This window comes from Acanthopagrus latus, chromosome 20, assembly GCF_904848185.1.
Source record: "Acanthopagrus latus isolate v.2019 chromosome 20, fAcaLat1.1, whole genome shotgun sequence".
In the NCBI taxonomy this organism is placed as follows: Eukaryota; Metazoa; Chordata; class Actinopteri; order Spariformes; family Sparidae; genus Acanthopagrus; species Acanthopagrus latus.
The window spans coordinates 23,533,536-23,552,567 of NC_051058.1; the positions used below are offsets into that span (position 1 = coordinate 23,533,536).

At 45.3% G+C, this 19,032-nt stretch overlaps 1 protein-coding gene across 9 annotated transcripts in view; it reads left to right on the forward strand.

The window, feature by feature from the left end:
* The window catches only part of LOC119010327 (syntaxin-binding protein 4-like), a 33,587-nt gene that overhangs the window by 12,252 nt on the left and 2,303 nt on the right, over positions 1-19,032 (forward strand). For 6 of the 9 annotated variants that reach the window (XM_037082386.1, XM_037082388.1, XM_037082391.1 and 3 more), the window contains exons 6-19: positions 1,116-1,201; positions 1,982-2,135; positions 2,613-2,745; positions 3,342-3,448; positions 4,009-4,234; positions 4,939-5,017; positions 6,393-6,472; positions 7,189-7,285; positions 7,859-7,983; positions 8,806-8,895; positions 8,977-9,042; positions 13,522-13,701; positions 15,516-15,632; positions 15,881-15,930. In XM_037082386.1, the coding sequence (XP_036938281.1) occupies positions 1,116-1,201; positions 1,982-2,135; positions 2,613-2,745; positions 3,342-3,448; positions 4,009-4,234; positions 4,939-5,017; positions 6,393-6,472; positions 7,189-7,285; positions 7,859-7,983; positions 8,806-8,895; positions 8,977-9,042; positions 13,522-13,701; positions 15,516-15,632; positions 15,881-15,930 (1,590 nt within the window). Of the gene's footprint in view, positions 1-285; positions 342-418; positions 476-1,115; positions 1,202-1,981; positions 2,136-2,612; positions 2,746-3,341; positions 3,449-4,008; positions 4,235-4,938; positions 5,018-6,392; positions 6,473-7,188; positions 7,286-7,858; positions 7,984-8,805; positions 8,896-8,976; positions 9,043-13,521; positions 13,702-15,515; positions 15,633-15,880; positions 15,931-19,032 lie in introns of those variants that run through there. The other 3 variants (XM_037082394.1, XM_037082395.1, XM_037082392.1) reach the window with 3 other exon arrangements.

Here is a 19,032-nt window from a genome sequence, read left to right on the forward strand (position 1 = left end):
TCATGTCCTAAAACCCACTTTTGAAACGATTTCAACCTTTCTAACTTTTTATTCCTATTTTCCTGTTTTTTATTCCTCTCACATGATTTCTCAACATCCTTTACTGTTTTTATTTAATTCTAATCTGTTTATTCTTCTCACTGCTCTTAATACTTTCATGTGATGTGGTGTTCTTATCGTTTTTTTAATTTTTCCTGCCATTTCTCACAAGTTGTGAGATTTAAGACTTTTTTAATGCACGTAAAATAATTAGTTTGAAAGCGTCTCCATCCCTCCACCTGACAGGTGTGACACATGAAGACGCTGATTAAACAGCATGACTAGTGCACAGGTGTGCACAGGTAACTATAACTAAATGTGCTACTCCCAAATGTGTAGTTTAATCTATTTGCATTTATTTATTTATTGTCTGTGCCAGATTTTTGGATGAAGATCTGCTTGGGGTGAAAAGTCTTCATGTGGATGGACGTGAGCGGTGTGTGTTGTTGCTACAGAGGTGCTGTAGTTATGCTCCAAACTTTATAATTCATTAGACGTTATTTCTGCTGCTGGTCAGACTCTTTTCGATGGTTGTAGATAAAACTGTGTCAACAGAAACTATAAATCCTGCAGTTAAGTGTCTTCACACGCAAAATCAGACTGTGATATTTAAGCAAAATCAGAAGAAAGCATGTCGAGTCACAGTCTGACAGACGTGTTGAGCGTCTGTGACCTCTGACCTCTGTGACTAAGTGAATCCTGTTACAGACACATTAACATCAGACAGTGATGTGACCTCAGGTTTCCTCTGCGTCCATGTGAGGGAGACAAACACTCACAGATCCTCGTCCCTCAAACACACACTGAACACTCGTTTACAGTCCTCCACCTCTGAAACATTACAGCTCATGTCAAGACTTTCACATTTATGAATAATAATAACGATGATAATAATAATAAAGGTATCTTTGTTGGGAAAAAATATATTTGCCATTTCTATTTTTAAAATGCAGAACTTATAATGAATTTAGTCAAATTTGAATATAGAGTGAAATTTTCACAAAATGTCATTTGTGTGTGTGTGTGTGTGTGTGTGTGTGTGTGTGTGTGTGTGTGTGTGTGTGTGTGTCCTTCAGGAGGGAGTTTGCTGAGCTGATGGAAAAGTACGGCTCCAATAATATCACCGCTTCAGGACGAATCTCCCCCCCTCAGCTCTCCACAGGTACGACACCCACAGATAGACACGTTTCATATCCTGATTGTTGTGAAATTTCCTTTTTAACACGTTAAAATCAGTGAAGGGACATTCAAACATGTGAAAATAGAAAAATGTATAGTGAAATGGAAGTTTTCATGACAATTGATTTAAAATTTGCTTTTTCACATGTGAACTAAATGCTTCCACACATCATCGACTGTTTTCACCTGTTCGCAAAATTTTTATGTTGTTTATGTTGTGTAGCATTTGTGATGAGCCTCATTGATTTAACACAGTTTGAAAGCATTCAGCAAACCTTAACCTCAACTTGAGACTGCACTTCAACCTTCAGACCATCTTAACTGAAGGGAAGTAAAGATGGCACAAAATGTCCTCGTCTGTTCTGAGCTGCTGCCGCTAAAACTAACTTACAAAAAAATTACCCTCATTCAGCGAAAAATGTCCTGATTTTCCAAAAATGTCCTCAAGTCATTTTTTTTGACATTTCAAAAATGGTATCACTTTGCAAAGTGCACTTACTTTGCATAAGGAGGAGTAAATCTCTCTTTACAGAGATCTCTGACATTCTTTGTGAAAGATGTCCAGACTTTCTTAAATTGTCATAACTTTCCAAAATGTCCTCATTCTCAAGGTTTTACTCCAGCACCTTTTCATTTTTGTTTCATGCCACAGTGAGAAATCTTTATGATGAAGAAAGTAATCCAATTGAACCTGTTGTCAATTTTTCCACCTCCACCTCCGCCCACTCCTCTTCCTCCTCCTCTTCTTCTTGTCTCTGCTCAGGGAAGCTGACAGACACGGCCTCCTCCTCGTCCTCTTCCAGATCAGAGAGTCCTCAGCTCCTCAGTCCTAAAGAGGGGGTCACCACCTACACCCACGCCCCCCCTTACACTGCCAACCCCACCTACACCGTGCACACGTCCACGCACGCCTTCAGGTAGGCTGCAGCATTTCAGCTTTAACGGCTTCTGTGCAGGTTATGATCACGGAGGTCGAGTGTGGAGCCAGTACAGTTTGTCAGTGTAAATGAATGTTCAGACCGTCCTGTGATCGCGCGTGTCGCGTGTCGTCGGCACATCATCAGCCTCGCAGCGTGAATAAAGAGCTTCTCTCTGCAGGTACTGCTTTGTCTTTTTGGAAGGCAGTTACATAAACTGTTATATTGTACGTCTGCTGCATGGGAACACCAGCAACGGCTAAAAATAGTGAAAAGCATCTTCAGCAATTTCACAGAGAAGTGTGGGAAGACCAGAGAGAGGGATAGAGAGAGGAAGAGGAGGAGGAAGAGGAGGAGGAGGAGGAGGAGGAGGAGGAGATTATGTCATGGTGGGACTGAATGTGAGCGGCAGCGTGGCTTTGTGGTTTTTAATCATGCTTAGTGTCAAACCAACTCTCTCTGTGTTTCTCTTTCCAGTGACAGTGTCATTCAGTTGATCTGCGTTGCCAAGGGAACAGGCCTGGGGCTCGTCATCAAGGGCGGAGCTAACCGTGCAGAGGGACCAATGGTGTTCATTCAGGAAATAGTGCCTGGAGGAGACTGCCAGAAGGTCGGTGTCCTCACTGAGGGCTTTAACATGAACCAAAGTGCTGCTGGTGTTTAGATTCTGTGACGTTGACGTCGTTGAGTCCAGACAGAAATCAGAAGACAGCAAAGATAAACAAAGGGCCTTTAAAATCCAACAAAATAGAAACCACGTTACCAAAAAAGTGCCGGTTGGACTTTTACACCAACAACAGTTAGAGACAGCTAATATCACGTAAATGTTCCCCCAGGTTCTATTCTGGTTTCATCCTCTGTAAACTGAACCACCACTGTTACGCAGATGACACTCAGATTTATGTAAAACAAACTCAACAAAGTTGTTCATTTGCTTCATTGAATGTGATTTGTTAACTATCAAAGGTTTGTCTCTGGTTCTTCTTCTCCTGTTCAAACCTGCTTTTACTTCATTGTGTTTCGATTGGTTTAATTACTGTTAGCTAAAGCAAAATCCAGACCCATGTCTTCTACATAATGCTGATTCTACACTTTTACAGAAAAAATACAAAAGTGGGACTCAAAGTGTGATTAAAGAAACAGAATACATTGTTGTTTCTCCGTCCCAGTGGCTCAGTTGAACACAGATGTTGTGTGCTATTTCAGGACGGCAGGCTGCAGGTCGGGGACCAGCTGGTGTCCATCAACAAAGAGTCCCTGATCGGAGTGACGTATGAGGAGGCCAGGAGCATCCTGACACGCACCAAACTCAGGTCCAACACACCTGGACACTTTTTCAAATGCGTAAATTATTCAAGATCGTAGAGAAACAAAAACAGATTTACTCTAAAGTAAGATGCTGCCAGAATGAATCAGACGAAAGCTAATTGTTAATCCATAATTAAGTTTATATGTAGAGTCACTTATTAGCCAACATGCTCAAGATACAAACCTACAGTGATTATGGTCTCTCAGTGGTAGTCACATGTGTAATTCTAGAAATAAGTTCAATATTGTTCACTTTCACTTCAAAGGAAACAAAACCTACCAACTCTCGTCTCGGCTGATTCGATGGAAAATGCTCAATATGTAGATTTTGGTCTATTTATCATCCGTCCATCCATCCAAGTGGAAAGAAAACCTCTAAAATACACATTTAGTGTTTAGGTTCAGATTTCTGTTCAGACACTAACACAAATTAGTGCCTTTTTAATTAGATAGTCTCATTTACATATTCAAACATAAAATATCAGAAAACAAAATGAGCTGTCTGAGTTTTTAGTCGACTCTGTTTGTCTCTCCTGAACAACATCTCTTGCCCCGTGTGTTTCAGACCGGACCCCACTGTGGAAATTGCCTTCATCAGGCGGAGGTCCTCCTCCAGCTCCAGCAGCGGGCCTCACAGCCCAATCTCCCTCCAGGGCTCCGGCGGAGGAGGCGGACCCAGCGCCAGGCCCCCAGGTCTGGGCGTCACGCCTCCACAACCCGCCGTGGTTACGAAGATCACCTCCAGCCGAAACCCCGCGTGCGAGACTCTGCCAGCAGTTAACGTCAGCCAGGTGCGAGACAAACAAGGGCCCCATCAGACCAATCACAGGTGGACAGCATCCGAGTGACCACTTGTGATCAGATCTCACTTTTACACTGTGTATGCAAATAAACATCAGAAGGCAAAACACCATCAAGGCCCAAATAATGAAGAAGCATTCAGACAAAGTTTCTGAAGTTTCCTCTAACTCGACAAATCTTATATCACAACATTTGTTAAGTGAGTCTGGTGGTGTTGTGGTGACTATTTCAGTGATGCAGACAGCATGTTCACAAACATCTGCTGCTGACACTGGCAGGTTAACAGAGACCAAACATGGAAATCAGCCACTTCCTCTTCTACACACCGCCACATAATGTGGTCTCATGTGGTCCAGCCCACCTCTGAATGTGGTCTGAGAGACTGGATCTAAAATGCATCCTGAACGCACCTCATTCACACCTGTACTTAGAGCTGTCCACCTGTGACTGGACGATGATACCAGGTCTGAAGCGGGCCGAGGATTATGTCTTCACAGTCTTGTGTAAGATCATTTGAAAACCAGGACGAGATTTCCTCAGAAGACATTCTTAATTAATTCATTTGAAAGATGTTATAAAAGTGCCTTAGGGAATGTCAGAACAGAGGGCACAAACAGTACGTCAGTCACTGGATCAGGTCACGACACGTGAACACCCTCAAACCCGTCTGAATCAGTCGTATTAATGTTTGCAGGTGCGAGTGTCTCCAGCCAGAACAGAGCAGAGTGTCCCCTCCCCTCCGGAGGCCAACAGCATCTCCGATACCAGCGCTGGTATGTATCTGTGATCACACTGATGACAACATGTTGACAGATGTATATCTGTCACTGCAACGTGACTGTTATGATCAATCAGTTAAATTGCGTTTAACCTGAAGAACCATTTGATATCATGCTTTGATCATCCAACCGCCATCATGTAGGCTAACGTCCGCAGATGCTCGTGTTGTTCTCCGGTCGCTGCTATTAAACCGTGTCCTGAGGAGAAGATGTCATTAAAAGAGGCCCCTGTGATGGATCTATGACATTTCTCTTGGTTTCATGTATTAATGTGAGGAAGGGAACGTCTCCTCAGCGCTCCACACAGGAAACACTTTTTACAGGTGTGTGAGTCCAACTTTTGCTGCTTTATTCTGAGGGGCCATAAACCAATCAGAGGCCAATCTGACACTCAGGGGGAGGGGAACATGAGCTGTATCTCAAGCTGTTTCTGTACCAGTATGTCAGGATATATAGGTTAGAAAAACACCAGAGGGTTCAAATGTATCTGGACACGCCTGTGCACAGGCGACCTGCTGTGAGGTCTAAGTCTGATCTGATGGAGAGGTGATGGAGCGTGAGGGACAGATGGCGTGTTGGTTGGCTGCCTGTTGGAGGTGGAAGTGGGGCAGGCAGGAGGTCTGCCTTATGATTGGCTGGAGAAGGTGTGAAGCATCATCAGGTCTCTGTGTGAGCGAGGGATCCGGAAGTCTTTCTCCATATGTACATGTAGATTTTTGTGTTCGCCATCTGACGTCACACCTTTGGACTGAGGTGTGGTTCCGTAACAGATGCAGGAGCCTGAGCGCTGAAAGGAAACTTCCAACAGTCGGGTCACCGTACCAACACCAGCAAACCAGCTGGCTTCAGATAATTCAGCTTATTTGGGATTAAGAGACGTTGGCTTCCATCATGTGACCAGACACTGTGCAGCCTGAGGGAGCTCCTCACCACCATGAGACTCATGAGACAAAGACATGTTTAAGGCCCTCACGCCTCCTCCCACAGAGCGAGACACCCGACTGAACGAGACAGAACGAGTCCAGGCGATCATGTTGTCTGCATGTGGTTTTGTGTCTCCTTGTGGCTGCTCTGTGTGTCTCTGTAGAATCCCTGTGCTGATGGTCTGGTTCGCTCGAGGACCTTGGGTTAGAAAAAGATCACATTGTGGATTAACATACCCGGTCCTGTCGCCACAAACACAGCTGGACATTGTCTCAACATCTAGTCAAAACTTTCCCACAGCTTCATGCTCAAGAATGTTAAAGTTCCATGTTCTCAGGGTAAAAATATCAGGTGCAGCCACCAGAAAAGACACAGACGAAGGATGGATGGATGGTCAAACACTGCGAATTGAGTTTATTTTTAAAAAATCTCTGTCTGTCTCCAGAACCTGCCAGCAGTCAGCCTCATCAGAGGAAACGTTCCCTCAGCACCAGCTGTCGCCTCAAACTGGAGCGGGTGGAGCAGGTGAGTCCTGCCCCCCAGCAGGTGATCTTCTGGTGACCCTGAAGTGGACCTTCCAGTCTCACAGAGTCCTTCTGAAACATGAACATGTCAGGACTGAATCATCTCACATTAACTGGTTTACTGACAGACAAGTAATTAAAAACAACCTTTATATTCAAGTAAAACTTCAGGTTATTGATGAAATGATTCTCTGGTTTCAGTATTATAGCATTATTAACAATTTCCTGCCTTTTAATGAATTAATAACTGATTAATAATGAAAATAATCAACTAATCTTTAGCTGCAGCTTGAGTCACTGTTGGTGTGCTTTATCGTCTTCTAGTTGAAAACAGAATTGTTCCATGTAATATTTGTGTCTCCAAAATGTGGTGAGGTGAAAATCAGAATATATAATTAACATACCTCGAGCTCAGTACTTGAGTAAATGTACTCAGTTACATTCCGTCAGAGTTCATAATTCACCAACAACGAGCCTTGTAGGTCAGATTCTGCCCCGAGGCCACCGACGTGTCAGCCAATCAGCTGTCACCAAGTTTCAAGAGATACAGGGTTTTTATTGGATGGTGACAGGATGCATGAGGTCAGTGTGCGTTCGAGGTGCGTCACCACCATCAGCTGAGTGTGTATTGATCTGTGTTTGTGTGTGTGTGTGTGTGTGTGTGTGTGTGTGTGTGTGTGTGTGTGTGTGTGTGTGTGTGTGTGTGTGTGTGTGCAGGCTCTGGATCTGCTCGGTCTGAAGCCCACAGAGGCTCAGCAGCAGGCGATCAGGTCCAGACTACGAGCTGATCCTGAGGGGACGGTGGCCGTCACAGGTGAGACAGCTGCACCTGACTTTACTCAGATATGCTCAGATATTTAGATAAAGATATAAAGATATAAAGATTTTTCTGAGCTACTGAAAATCAGATTTTAAGAGGCAGGCGATACTTTAGAGGCAAATCGAGGTTGAATATAAAGCGCCTTCAGAGCTGAGTGATCCGATCGAAGGTGGACAGCTCCAGGTGTTTCCTCACCTGAGATCTGATCACTCAGACCACATTCTGAGGTGGTCTGAGGAAGCCACCTGTGAGAGCCATCTATTCAACTGACGTCCTCATTAGGCGAAGAAAAAGACCATCACCAGACTCCCTTAACAAATGTGTCAGTTTAGTGAGTTGTTGAGTTGGAGACACTTTATAAACTCTGTGAAACTCTGTCTCTGACTCATTCTGCATTATTTGGACCTTCTTGTTAATTCAGCAAATGTTCTACATGAACTTCTTTCTGTCTTTGAGTAGAAACATGGAGTCTGTTTGTCCCAGAGATCTTTATTTGCATAAAGTCATGATGTTTTATAAAACCAGCTGTGATACGGTGTGGATACCAGAGTGTGTTTGTGTGCACAGATTTCGAGAGCCTGATCAGGGAGCTGTTCAAGCCTCAGCTGGAGGAGTTGGCCGTCACCCAGCCGGGGTCGAGGTTCACGTCTGATGATCTGTGCAGTTTGTTGGAGTCACCCACAAACCAACAGGTGGGAGCTCACTGCAGCACATGACAGGAAGTGAAACCATGAGCGTCGTCAGATCCCTGTCGGGTCATTAGCTGGTTTCATGTGCTGGTGTTCTGGTCCCGACCACTCGATGTGGACGCTCCAACATCGATCTGTTTTGTTTGAACCGTCCTACCAGCCGGGTGAAACGATTTTCTTCACTGCCGGTGTCACACAGAATCAGATCAATAATCAATCACAGCCTGTGAGCAACACACAGGAGCAGCTACTGTACTTACTGTAACTGACTCAGTACCACACACACCGTGCTGCTGCCAGATACTCACCAGAACACCGAATGCAGATCAATCCGCCACAGAAAATAGTCCCAACGAATGCTTTGTTTCCTCCTGTTTTCTGTGATCCTCATACAGACCCAACTGTCCTCATCAGAAAAACAACCATGCAGGTCGTCTATCAAAGCAGCTTATTGCAACCGATATTTGCATTTCTCATTAGGTGGCGACTCCGAGTGGCTGTAGCAATTATTACAGCTGCAAAGGAGGTAGTGAGGAAAAGTAGTAAAAGACAGAAAAGAGCACATAGGGAGGACGAGAATGGACGGTTGGGTTTAACAAACACAGGACTTTGATTCAGGAGATTCAAGAGAGTTATTTTACCTTTGAGTAGGTATGTTCGTCACCAAAGTCTGGATTCATCTTTAATTTAAATCCCACAGATTTGAACAGTAAGGCTTTAATTTATTCATAGTCACAAACCTGACGTATTCTCCAACACTGCTGATAAATGAAGGTGGTGTAAAATGATGTAGAAACGAAGACGTCTGCGTTCATCTGTGTGCAGCCGTCACTGTCGGACTCAGACGACCTGGAGGAGATGGAGCGGCTGAGGAAGGAGCATATCGAGGCTCTGCGGGAGATCAAGAGGCTGCAGGTGAGACGAGGGACGACGTACTTCCTGCTCACTTGTGTGCACACGTCCGACTGACTTCCTGTTTGTTGCTGACTTGTTCAGGAGCAGCTGGTGGAGTCTCAGAGAGTTCACCATCAGATGGAGGAGGAGCTCAGCAAAGTGAAACAGGTGAGTCACACCTCAGTCAGACTGCTTCATGTCCTCACTGCTGATGTTGATGTTGAAGGAATGTATTTACCCACAATTTCAGTTAGTTGTACCTGATGAGTATTTCTATTTCATGTAAACTTTATACTCTGACTGAGCAGCACCACCAGTGAACAGGTGTGTTTGGACGGATCACTCTCAGATGTGCAGTTTGATCGAACAACATCATGTTTCTGTCTCTTCATTTAAAATCCAGGAACTTGATTATTTTGCTCAGTCCATCTAAAAAAACATATCAATGTTAAGAGTTAATCCTGGATCAGTTGAATTCAGTTTGTGGAAATAAGTAATAAGTAAAATAAGGTTTTGGGGAATTGTGGGCATAGTCACAGTTTTTGCATTGAGAACAAACATAATGTTCCAAGTTGAGCCCAGTTTGTCCGAGATGGAACAACAATGAAAGAAAGATCGTGAACTCAAATCTCAGCACGGGACGAAACAAACCTTCCTGCAAACATTGGCATACAAACATCCTACTTTCCCATGATCCTTTGTAAACTTCACAACAACATTCATGAAGTGTTATTCATGTTAATGTGTCAAGGATGCTGATGTGGACTCTGTCAGAGTTTCTATTCTCATCTGCTCGGAGGGTGTGTGGGCTTCTGTAGGGGTGCTTCTTTCAAAATAGATCTGCAGGTGAAGCTCGGCACAGTGTGTGTGTGTGTGTGTGTGTGTGTGTGTGTGTGTGTGGGAGGCTGAGGCGGACTCACACAGCAGCATCACCTGCAGTGGGAGGCCACCATTGAATCTTTTTCGGGCTGAGGAGCGGTTCCTCCTCTCCCTGTTTGTTTGTTGTGAATCATATGTGAAGGGTCTCAGCCTCTCTGTCTCCCACTCTGCCGCCTCTCAACTTTCCTCCCGTTGCATAATCTGATCAATATCTACATTTAGAAGCGGCGAACAGATGTACTGCAACAACAAAGACTGGGCTGGGACATTTTCATATCGCTGTTTGGGTCCCGAGGATAATTAAGAGGATTCACCTCATGTCATGTTCTCACTGTGCTCAGGTAGACGTCCTGCCATCAGTAAGACCGATGATGAGATTACAAAAAAACAACACACTGTAAAGATTAAACCTGTGGTGGCGTTTTGTTCAACAAGACACAACACAAGCTGGACAGCTCTTCACTGCATTATGTTGAATTTCTGTGCCTGGCTAATAAGTTATGGTTCAGGTTCGGGACAGAAGATGGTCACAGTAAACCAAGATTAGCAGAAAGAGAGTTGGACACGTCATCAAAGCACCTTAAATCGCCTGAACAGGGTCACATATATAAAACATGATGTCTAAAAATGATTGAACCTTTTTCATATATTGTGTTGAGTTGCGTACTTAAAATATCCTCAGAAGCATTCAAACACTGGCCTTCATACCGACTGTGAGCCCAGTGAGAAAACACATCTCCAGCAGAACCCCTGTGTTCCTGTGATGCAGTTCACCTGAGCTCCTGATCGAACAACATCCTGTTTTCACCTGGTTTATGATTCTGTTAGTCTAAAGCATGTGAGGCTTTAACGCTCGCTCTGCATAAGCTAAAGTGCAGTTAATATTCCTCCCTCTGAGGGTGGCATTTTTCCAGCGCTGTCATGGCTTTCAGTGGAATCAGCTTAGAGATTACATTAGTGTTACATAACAGCGGAACAAAGCAGCAGACTGCCATGAATACAGATTCAAGCATCACTTCTCAGTGAAACCTCAGAGCGCCGGCTTCAGGATGGAAACAGGACCGTCTGCTGATTCCTTGTTCCGCTTCTCGCTGCCCAGCTGAAGGTTTTTCTTCCATTATGTTTCCTTTCCTGGTTAGCAGGAGGGCGAGCAGCGGCGGGGGAGGGGAGTTAATCCCTTGATTAGCTTGAGGTCAGGCTGAAAGATGGAGGGTCCCACCAGACCCCCGAGGCCACAGCTGCAGGGAGGACAGCTCATGCCGAGTTCCATTAGTTAAAGTCATCTATACATTTAACACAGACTGTGACCCACTTCACCGTGACACACACACACACACACACACACACCATTGTTAATGAACTGTAATGCATGCATTGATGTGCTGTCTTCTCTGCTGGTCCCAGTCTGCAGTGTTCACACATGTACAGAACGATCTGTGGTGGAAACTTGTGTGGTTATTTAAATGAGCTCCAGCTTGATTGGCTACAACTTGTTCCTAGCTTTGCTTTATGGAAACACGATGAATGTAATGATCAGGCCCCAGTGCATCACACAGTCTGAACAACTAGGAGACAAACACGGACTTTATCCTCAGGGAGAGATCAGCACCTGCAGAGTGGACCAGACACACAGGAGGCTGATTAGTGACAGGTGAAACTCATCAGAACCATCATGACGGAGGGACAACGAGACACAGGCCAGGAATCACCCGGCTTGAACCTCACAAAATAAAATAAGAAACATTCTTAAACTGAACCGTCCACAGAGACTGATGATTCACTACATTAACAAGTTAGAAATAACTCACCGTCCTCTCTGTGTAGACGGTTATACCACTCCACCTGACTTCCTCCTTTGCTGCTGTAATATTTACTGCTTTCACTAGTTAAAGGCAAGGCAAGTTTATTTGTATAGCACAATTCAGACACAAGGAAACTCAAAGTGCTTTACAGGCACACAAATTTCATTAAAAGACATACAAATTTCATTTAAAGGACATTAAAAATTGCATTAAAAACATTAAAAATAGCATTTTAAAACCAGTAAAAACATTAAGAAACAAACATCAAAAGAAGGAGGCTAGAATAGAAAAGCTTTGCAGTTCAAAGACATGAATCGCTTCAGTTAAAAGCAGTGGCAAAAAGAAATGTTTTAAGTCTTGAGCTCAGTGTGGGTGGTAACAGACGTCACTTTAACTCTTTATGTGCTCTTCAGCCATGAGAGATGTTGAGACTGTGAAGTCGAGGTTTGATGTGTTTTGGTCAGTTATGATCGCTGTGGGCTTCCGTCCGTCCGTAGATCACCTCCATCTGTCTTTGTGTTGGAACTGCGATCTGCAGAATTCAAAAATTTAATGTAACCCTGCTGAGAACAGTGAGGCTAACAGATGGACTGCTCTCACTGTGTGTGTGTGTGTGTGTGTGTGTGTGTGTGTGTGTGTGTGTGTGTGTGTGTGTGTGATTTCCGGGTGGTATTCAGAAACAAGCCCGTCTTGCGTGTTCCTCATGTGTGTCCTGTTCACTCTCACCACATATGACATCACCACAGGAGGAGAGTCCACACTGCCAGGATTACTCTGGTCTGCCTTGTGTGTGTGTGTGTGTGTGTGTGTGTGTGTGTGTGTGTGTGTGTGTGTGTGTGTGTGTGTGTGTGTGTGTGTGTAAAGGCTGAATATACAATAATAGAAAACACTCCGGGAGCTCACACCTCCGCCTGAGCCGAAATGCTGGTGGAGAAAATATTCAGACGTTGTTTGGTAACAAGCGTCTTGCTGGTTCTGAGGGAGATTCTGGGCTCGATGTGAAAATCGTTCTTCATCAGCAGACGGAGTTTCCCAGCCGTCGTGGACGCACTTGAAGTACTCAGGCTCAGTCACCCCTAAACGTCAGGGTAACACATTTAAAGGGGTCGTGGCTGAAGACTTCTCATCTGTGAAACGGGACAAAATAATTGTGAAATGTAAATTAGGTGTTTGCTGGCAGCAGTTGTGTCTCCAGTGGTGTGACAGTGTCAGTGTTTCCTCCTGGGCTCGTTATCGTTTCCTACCTCTGAGGATCACTTCCCTGTCCGCGGGGAGCAGCGCTGCAGCAGCTCCCGTGTTGACTCCGGGCTGGATGGGTTGAGTTACTGGTCTCCAGTGTTGCAGCAGCACTGGGAGGGGTTGCTCCCCAGTCAACAGGAGTTACAGTGTCTTAATTGCTGCTGGTGTCTGTTTCACCACCCTGACAGTTACGTAACGAGTCACTAACGCACCAGCACGGATCATCAGACACTGGTTCATGACCAAATACCTGCAGAACTGATGACGTCCCCATCAGCTGGACTAACTAACACAAGTACAAATTCATAATTATAGTGAGTTGAATAATTTTGTCCTCGGTGAACAGAAACAGTTTCTTTCCTGTTTCTGTCCTCTTCTTTTCTCTCTTGGTTTCCCAAATGTTGCTGACCTTATCAGAGACAGAGATGTGAGGTGACGGTCCGGTCGGGTCCTGCTGGGACTCAGCCTGCTGATCTGGGGAAGCCTCCTTCAGGCCACAGCAAAGAGCTTTGTCACACTAACGCTCCCTGACACCGACAATTCAAAATCATGACTCCAGCACCTTGAAAGATTTATGAGGGTTGAGAGTCTGTGAGCGTGTCCTGAACACACCGCCGAGGCCTGCTGAGTCATCTGTGAGCTTGTTGAGGTCTGATGGTGAATGTCTCCTCTGTCCTCCCTCACTTCCCTCCTTCTCCCTCTCCTCCTCCTCCTCTCTCCGCCGCAGGAGGTCAAGCTCGGAGCGGAGGAGAGTCGGGCTCTGAGGACTCGGATCCAGCTGGCCGAGGCGGCTCAGAAGCAGGCGAGGGGGATGGAGATGGACTACGAGGAGGTGATCCACCTGCTGGAGGCCGAGATCGCCGAGCTGAAGACTCAGAGAGTGGATCAACCGCCGTCCACCAATAAGGTGACGACACCACATGAATGGCTGCTGGGCATTTTTGTTTCATTGTCTTCAGGAAGCTGAAGAAGTTAAACTTCCAAATGTGGTTCTTGTGCCGGTTTAATGACAGAGGAGACAAAAACTACATGTTCATGTTCATAAGCTGAAAGTTACGAACAGAATAATGACATGAGGCTTCACAGTCTGAGCCACTTTCCTCCTGCTGACAGCTGCGCTGCTCACAGACGGGTTGATTTCATTTTCCTGAGCCAGCTTTTGTTTGCAAAACATTAACTGAAGAAGAAGAAATAATGAACTCTACAACACGTGTCGTCTAATCACGCTGCAGGTTTTGATGTATTTTTATTCATTAACAAACTGACTGTAGAGATTTATTTGAAACCAGTCACCACCTCTCTGACCGAGCAAACACCGACGGGTCGGTTCAGGAGGTTCTGTTTGTTTGTAGGACAGCTCTGCAGCTGTTGTCTCGCTGATGATTTCCCAGCATCCCCTCTGCTCCCCCTCCTCTCCCTCCTGGTTTTGGTTTCTTCCTCCATCATCAGCAGTGAATCTGGGTCAGTGTTTTCTCTCCATCTTATTAGGTGACAGTTTTTTTTAAAGAGAAATCTGGCTGGCGACCAGCAAGTGAGCGCCAGCAGGCTCGCTGCCGAGGCGACGCCGCGGGGAGTCGGCGCTCACAGATCTGTGGAGGGAAGAAGCTGCTTTCTGCTGCACACTAAATATTATGACATGTTGAGAACAAAGCGCTGACTCAGGGTTTTTCTTTTTTTCTAAACTGCAGACAGAAGTCGTTCATCTGAGAGTGTCAAAATATTATGTCCATAATCAGAAGACGTCATTTAACAGAAGGAATCCATTTCCTGCAGCGCTGCATTTACAGTCTGTGACAGCCGAGCTGGAAGGTCAGATCTACAGAGCAGTTCAGCCATGAGTGTAAACCCAGTCATCAGCTGCTCCTGAGGATATAAAGTCCTCCTCTCCTCCTCCTGAGGATATAAAGTCCTCCTCTCCTCCTCCTGAGGATATAAAGTCCTCCTCTCCTCCTCCTGATGATATAAAGTCCTCCTCTCCTCCTCCTGAGGATATAAAGTCCTCCTCTCCTCCTCCTGAGGATATAAAGTCCTCCTCTCCTCCTCCTGAGGATATAAAGTCCTCCTCTCCTCCTCCTGAGGATATAAAGTCCTCCTCTCCTCCTCCTGAGGATATAAAGTCCTCCTCTCCTCCTCCTGATGATATAAAGTCCTCCTCTCCTCCTCCTGAGGATATAAAGTCCTCCTCTCCTCCTCCTGAGGATATAAAGTCCTCCTCTCCTCCTCCTGAGGATATAAAGTCAGTAAAACAGAGCTGCAGCGTTCTGCTGAACGACTGAAGCAGCTGAGACTTGATTTAAAACATCAGATGTCTCCATCAGCTCGTCTACTGTGATCACAGTCTGAGAACATGGAAGTCTGAAGAAACCTGGACACATTGTTGGAGACGGAGCTCCTCAGTGGCACATGAACAAAAGTCTCTTGAGGCCCGAGTGCATCACGTGATGATGTAATGAGATGTTCCAGGCTCTCCTTCCTCCAGAAGTCCTGGGATCTCAACTGATTAGAAAAGTCATTATTTACATCCTTAAATCTTCACTGTAGCTGCAAGTGTCCACATGCACCTCCTCCTAAAATATGAATAAAATGAAATACTGTCAGATGTTGACTGCACTCTTGTTGGGGATAATGTCCAACAAGTCGTCCTTTAATGATCTGAATGAACTCACACCAGAGGAGGAGTGAGAGTGTCCAGTGTTGACAGAGCTGTTCTGTTTCCTCCAGGAGGAGACGGACGAACTGAAGAAGAAAGTCGCCGTCCTCGAGTGTCAACTACGGAAGAGCGAAACGGCCAAAAAGGGCTTTGAGATGTCGACCGGAAAACTGCTGAGCTTTGTGGAGGTAAACTGACACACCAGAACCTGAACTGTGATTCTGTGTTTCCCCTGAACAAACCTTCTGTTCAGTGAAAGAGCCTCCTCACAGGATGTAGACTGATGCATCTCCTTCACACGACCCGCTGCCACAAACACTCACCACAGCACAGAATGTGGATTAATCCGCCGCTGAAAATAGTCCCCAAACAAATGCACCGTTTCCTCCTGTGATTAAAAACTTAAGGCGTTTTGTTTTTGTTTGTTTTTCTGCAGAACGTCCAGGAGTTCCTGCTGGAGAGTCACGGACCCACCAAGAGCTACAGGTGTGTGTGTGTGTGTGTGAGTGTGTGTGTGTGCTGTTAGAGTTATTGTCAGCCTGCTGTTCGTTAGCGACATTAATGAATCTGATTTAAGTGAGTGTGAGTTGCTAAGTACTGTTGCCGTTAGCAACCACAGCTCTGAATCTCGTGTGTGTGTGTGTGTGTGTGTGTGTGTGTGTGTGTGTGTGTCAGACTTCTCATTGGAGTGACATAATGAGAGATCCTGCAGAGAGGGGAGACCATTAGCCCAGTTAACAGACACACACACACACACACACACACACACACACACACACACACACACACAGTGGCCCACTTCAGCTCAGGTAGGACAGCAGTCAGCTGTTAATGGCCGCCTGCAGAGTGCAGTTGTGTTATGAAACGTCTCGCCCTGCGGTGAGAGTGTGAGGTCAGACTGAACGACGTCGACACCACAGAAGAAGAAGACCTGACAGAAGTTGTCTTCACACCTTCTTCCATTCTCTCTCTCAGTCCTTCCTTTACTTCCTTCATTGCTTAAATCTTCTTTCTTCTTCTGCTTTCGCCTGTAGTTTCTGGGCTGTTTTCCTCAAAGATATCGGCGTGTAGTAGGTTGATAAGAAATTCTGCGGAGGCAAGGCTGGGTGGAATGATAGAGCAGTCTTTATTAAAACAGACTTGAGCCTAGCGTCCGAGCAGAGTGTGGCCACACATCTGATGTTCTCCAATCTAGGGCAAAGTAATGCCAAAGGTTTCTGCCCTTCTTGCCCTATCAGAACTCCTACGCCTTCGCTCTTAGGAATTCTACCAAGTGCCACCCCTCGTCTCTACTCGTGGGACCCTTCTTAAAGTCCCTTGGGCAGTACCTGCTTACTCCTAATTGGTGACTGTGGTGGGTTGAAGGTCCATCTCCCATAAATGACCAAATCTGTTACTGTCACTCCTTCAGGCTTGTCCTCCAAAATTACCTAGATGAGCCCTCTATCCTTCTCTGGAGATGTATGTGTTTAGATATCATCCTCCACCTGACACAGCAGTCAGGCTCCAATTCAGTCTCTATAGTGGCCTTGTCCCCTGCTAACCTTTGACCCACACAGCTGAATGCTGACTCACACAAGGAGGAACAGGTTATATTTAAACTGAGTTGAATTAAAGGCCAGAATGTGTTGCCGTCCAGACACCTCACGCCCTTTTCCGTCCTTCATCCTCCATTTCCGTCACTCCTTCGGTCTTCTCTCCTTCAGCTTCCTCCCTTCCTTCGTCATCTCTCCTTTGTGTCCTTCCAGTTTTTCTTTCTTTTCCTTCTGTCCTCTTCTGAGCTTCCTTCCTTCTATCCTGGTTGCTTCACTCCTTGTGCTCTTCATTCTTTCATTTCTCAAACCTTCTTTCTTTCTTTCTTTCATTCTTTCTTTCGTTCTTTCTTTCTTTCTTTCTTTCTTTCTTTCTTTCTTTCCATTATTCCCTCTGTGTTTCAGTAAGTCTTGTATTTCATCTTACACTTACCTTCTTCCTTTTTCCTTCCTTGCTTCCTTTTCCCATTCCATATTTCTATATTTCTAAGCATCCTTCCCTCCATCCATCTTGCCTCCTTTCAGTCCTTTTTCACTTCCTTCTTTTTACCTTCTCCTTATCTCCTTCCTCCTTTCCTTGAATCTTTCCTTGTTTCCTGTCTTCCTTCCTCTTTCTTTCTGTCTTTGTATTCTATAATAATGTTTTCCTTGTATCTTTTCTTGATTCCTCAAGTTTTTCCTTAACTTTCTTTTGCTTCCTTTGTTCCTGTTTTTTCAAACGTGATGAGTATTTTATCGTCTTCGCTCATCGCTTCTTTTCCTGATATTGTTCTGATGTAACTCTGCGTGTCGTATTCGGATCCTTCGGTTTATCAGCAGGAGTTATCAGCACCTTCCTGCTGGTTGTGTAAGTGTGATTCTGTAAATCAGGTCAATCGGTCATGTTATTAAGTCACCGGCTCTGGCACCACCTGCCTGCTTTCCTTTTATTTCGGTCCAGGTCAGTAGGACACCTCCGCTCACCTTTCATAAGCGTTGGACCCCCTGCTCATGTTTTTGCTCTTTATTCACCTGTCCTCCTGTTTCTATGCCACTTGTAAGAGTGAAAGTAGGTCGTGTTGAGAGCGGTGGACTCGAGGCGTCGTTCTGCTTTGTTCTGATCATAAATGGCTCTGATCGGCCCATTCACTCCCTGATAATGAGCTTCTGGGCACCTCTGAATGTCCGTCTCATTAAAGCCATTAGTCATCCTGCCTTCAGCTGCACTAACGAACACAGAGAGAAAAAATATCTCACCTGAGAGAAAATGTCATAAGTTTGTGATGAAGGCTGCGTTCGTCCCGTCTGTGTTTACCGATGGAGCGAAGCAGTCGGACTCGCATCTCTCGGTAACGGCTGCAGCCATGGCGACGCGTCACATCAGCAGCTTCACTCGATCCTTCAGACGACTGGACGTGTGAGTTTACTCATCAGGCTGAATCAGACAAATCAGCTTCACTGCAGTCGTCTAAAGCTCTGAGCACACAGACGTGTCGGGTCGCTCCTCACACCACTGAAGAACCCAGAGAACAAAGTGTCAGTGTCTCTGGAAACAACATCCATCTGAAAAAGACCAGAAAGATTTGTTTTCTCTGACAAATTAATAACAGCTCACTGCTTTAACCACTTAACATGTCTGAAAACCACTCAGCCTTCACTCCACTGTACATCAGCTGTAACTGAGCAACAGACGGAGGATGAGTGTCTGAGTTCAGGTCCACTGGACCAGAGACTCCGGTTCTGTTCAGGTATCTTTACTGTGACTTCTCCTCTCTACATCTGAACTTTTCCCTCCTCACAGCTTCAGAACGGCCTTATTGCTTTAGTTTGATGCATCTGAGGTGAATTATGGATTATTTTTAGAATAAAACTGATGTCGACCAATCAGAGCACATCACGCATGGCAGACGAGACAAAGACGTAAAAGACAGTTGGACATGATGAGTGTGGCATCGAGCTAAAGTGATGTCACCAGACGGTTCTACTTGTTTTAGTCGTACTTAGTTGTTATATCCACGTTACTGATAATAAAAATCATCCCTACAGTCTTGATATCAAGGTATTTGGTAAAAAGTGA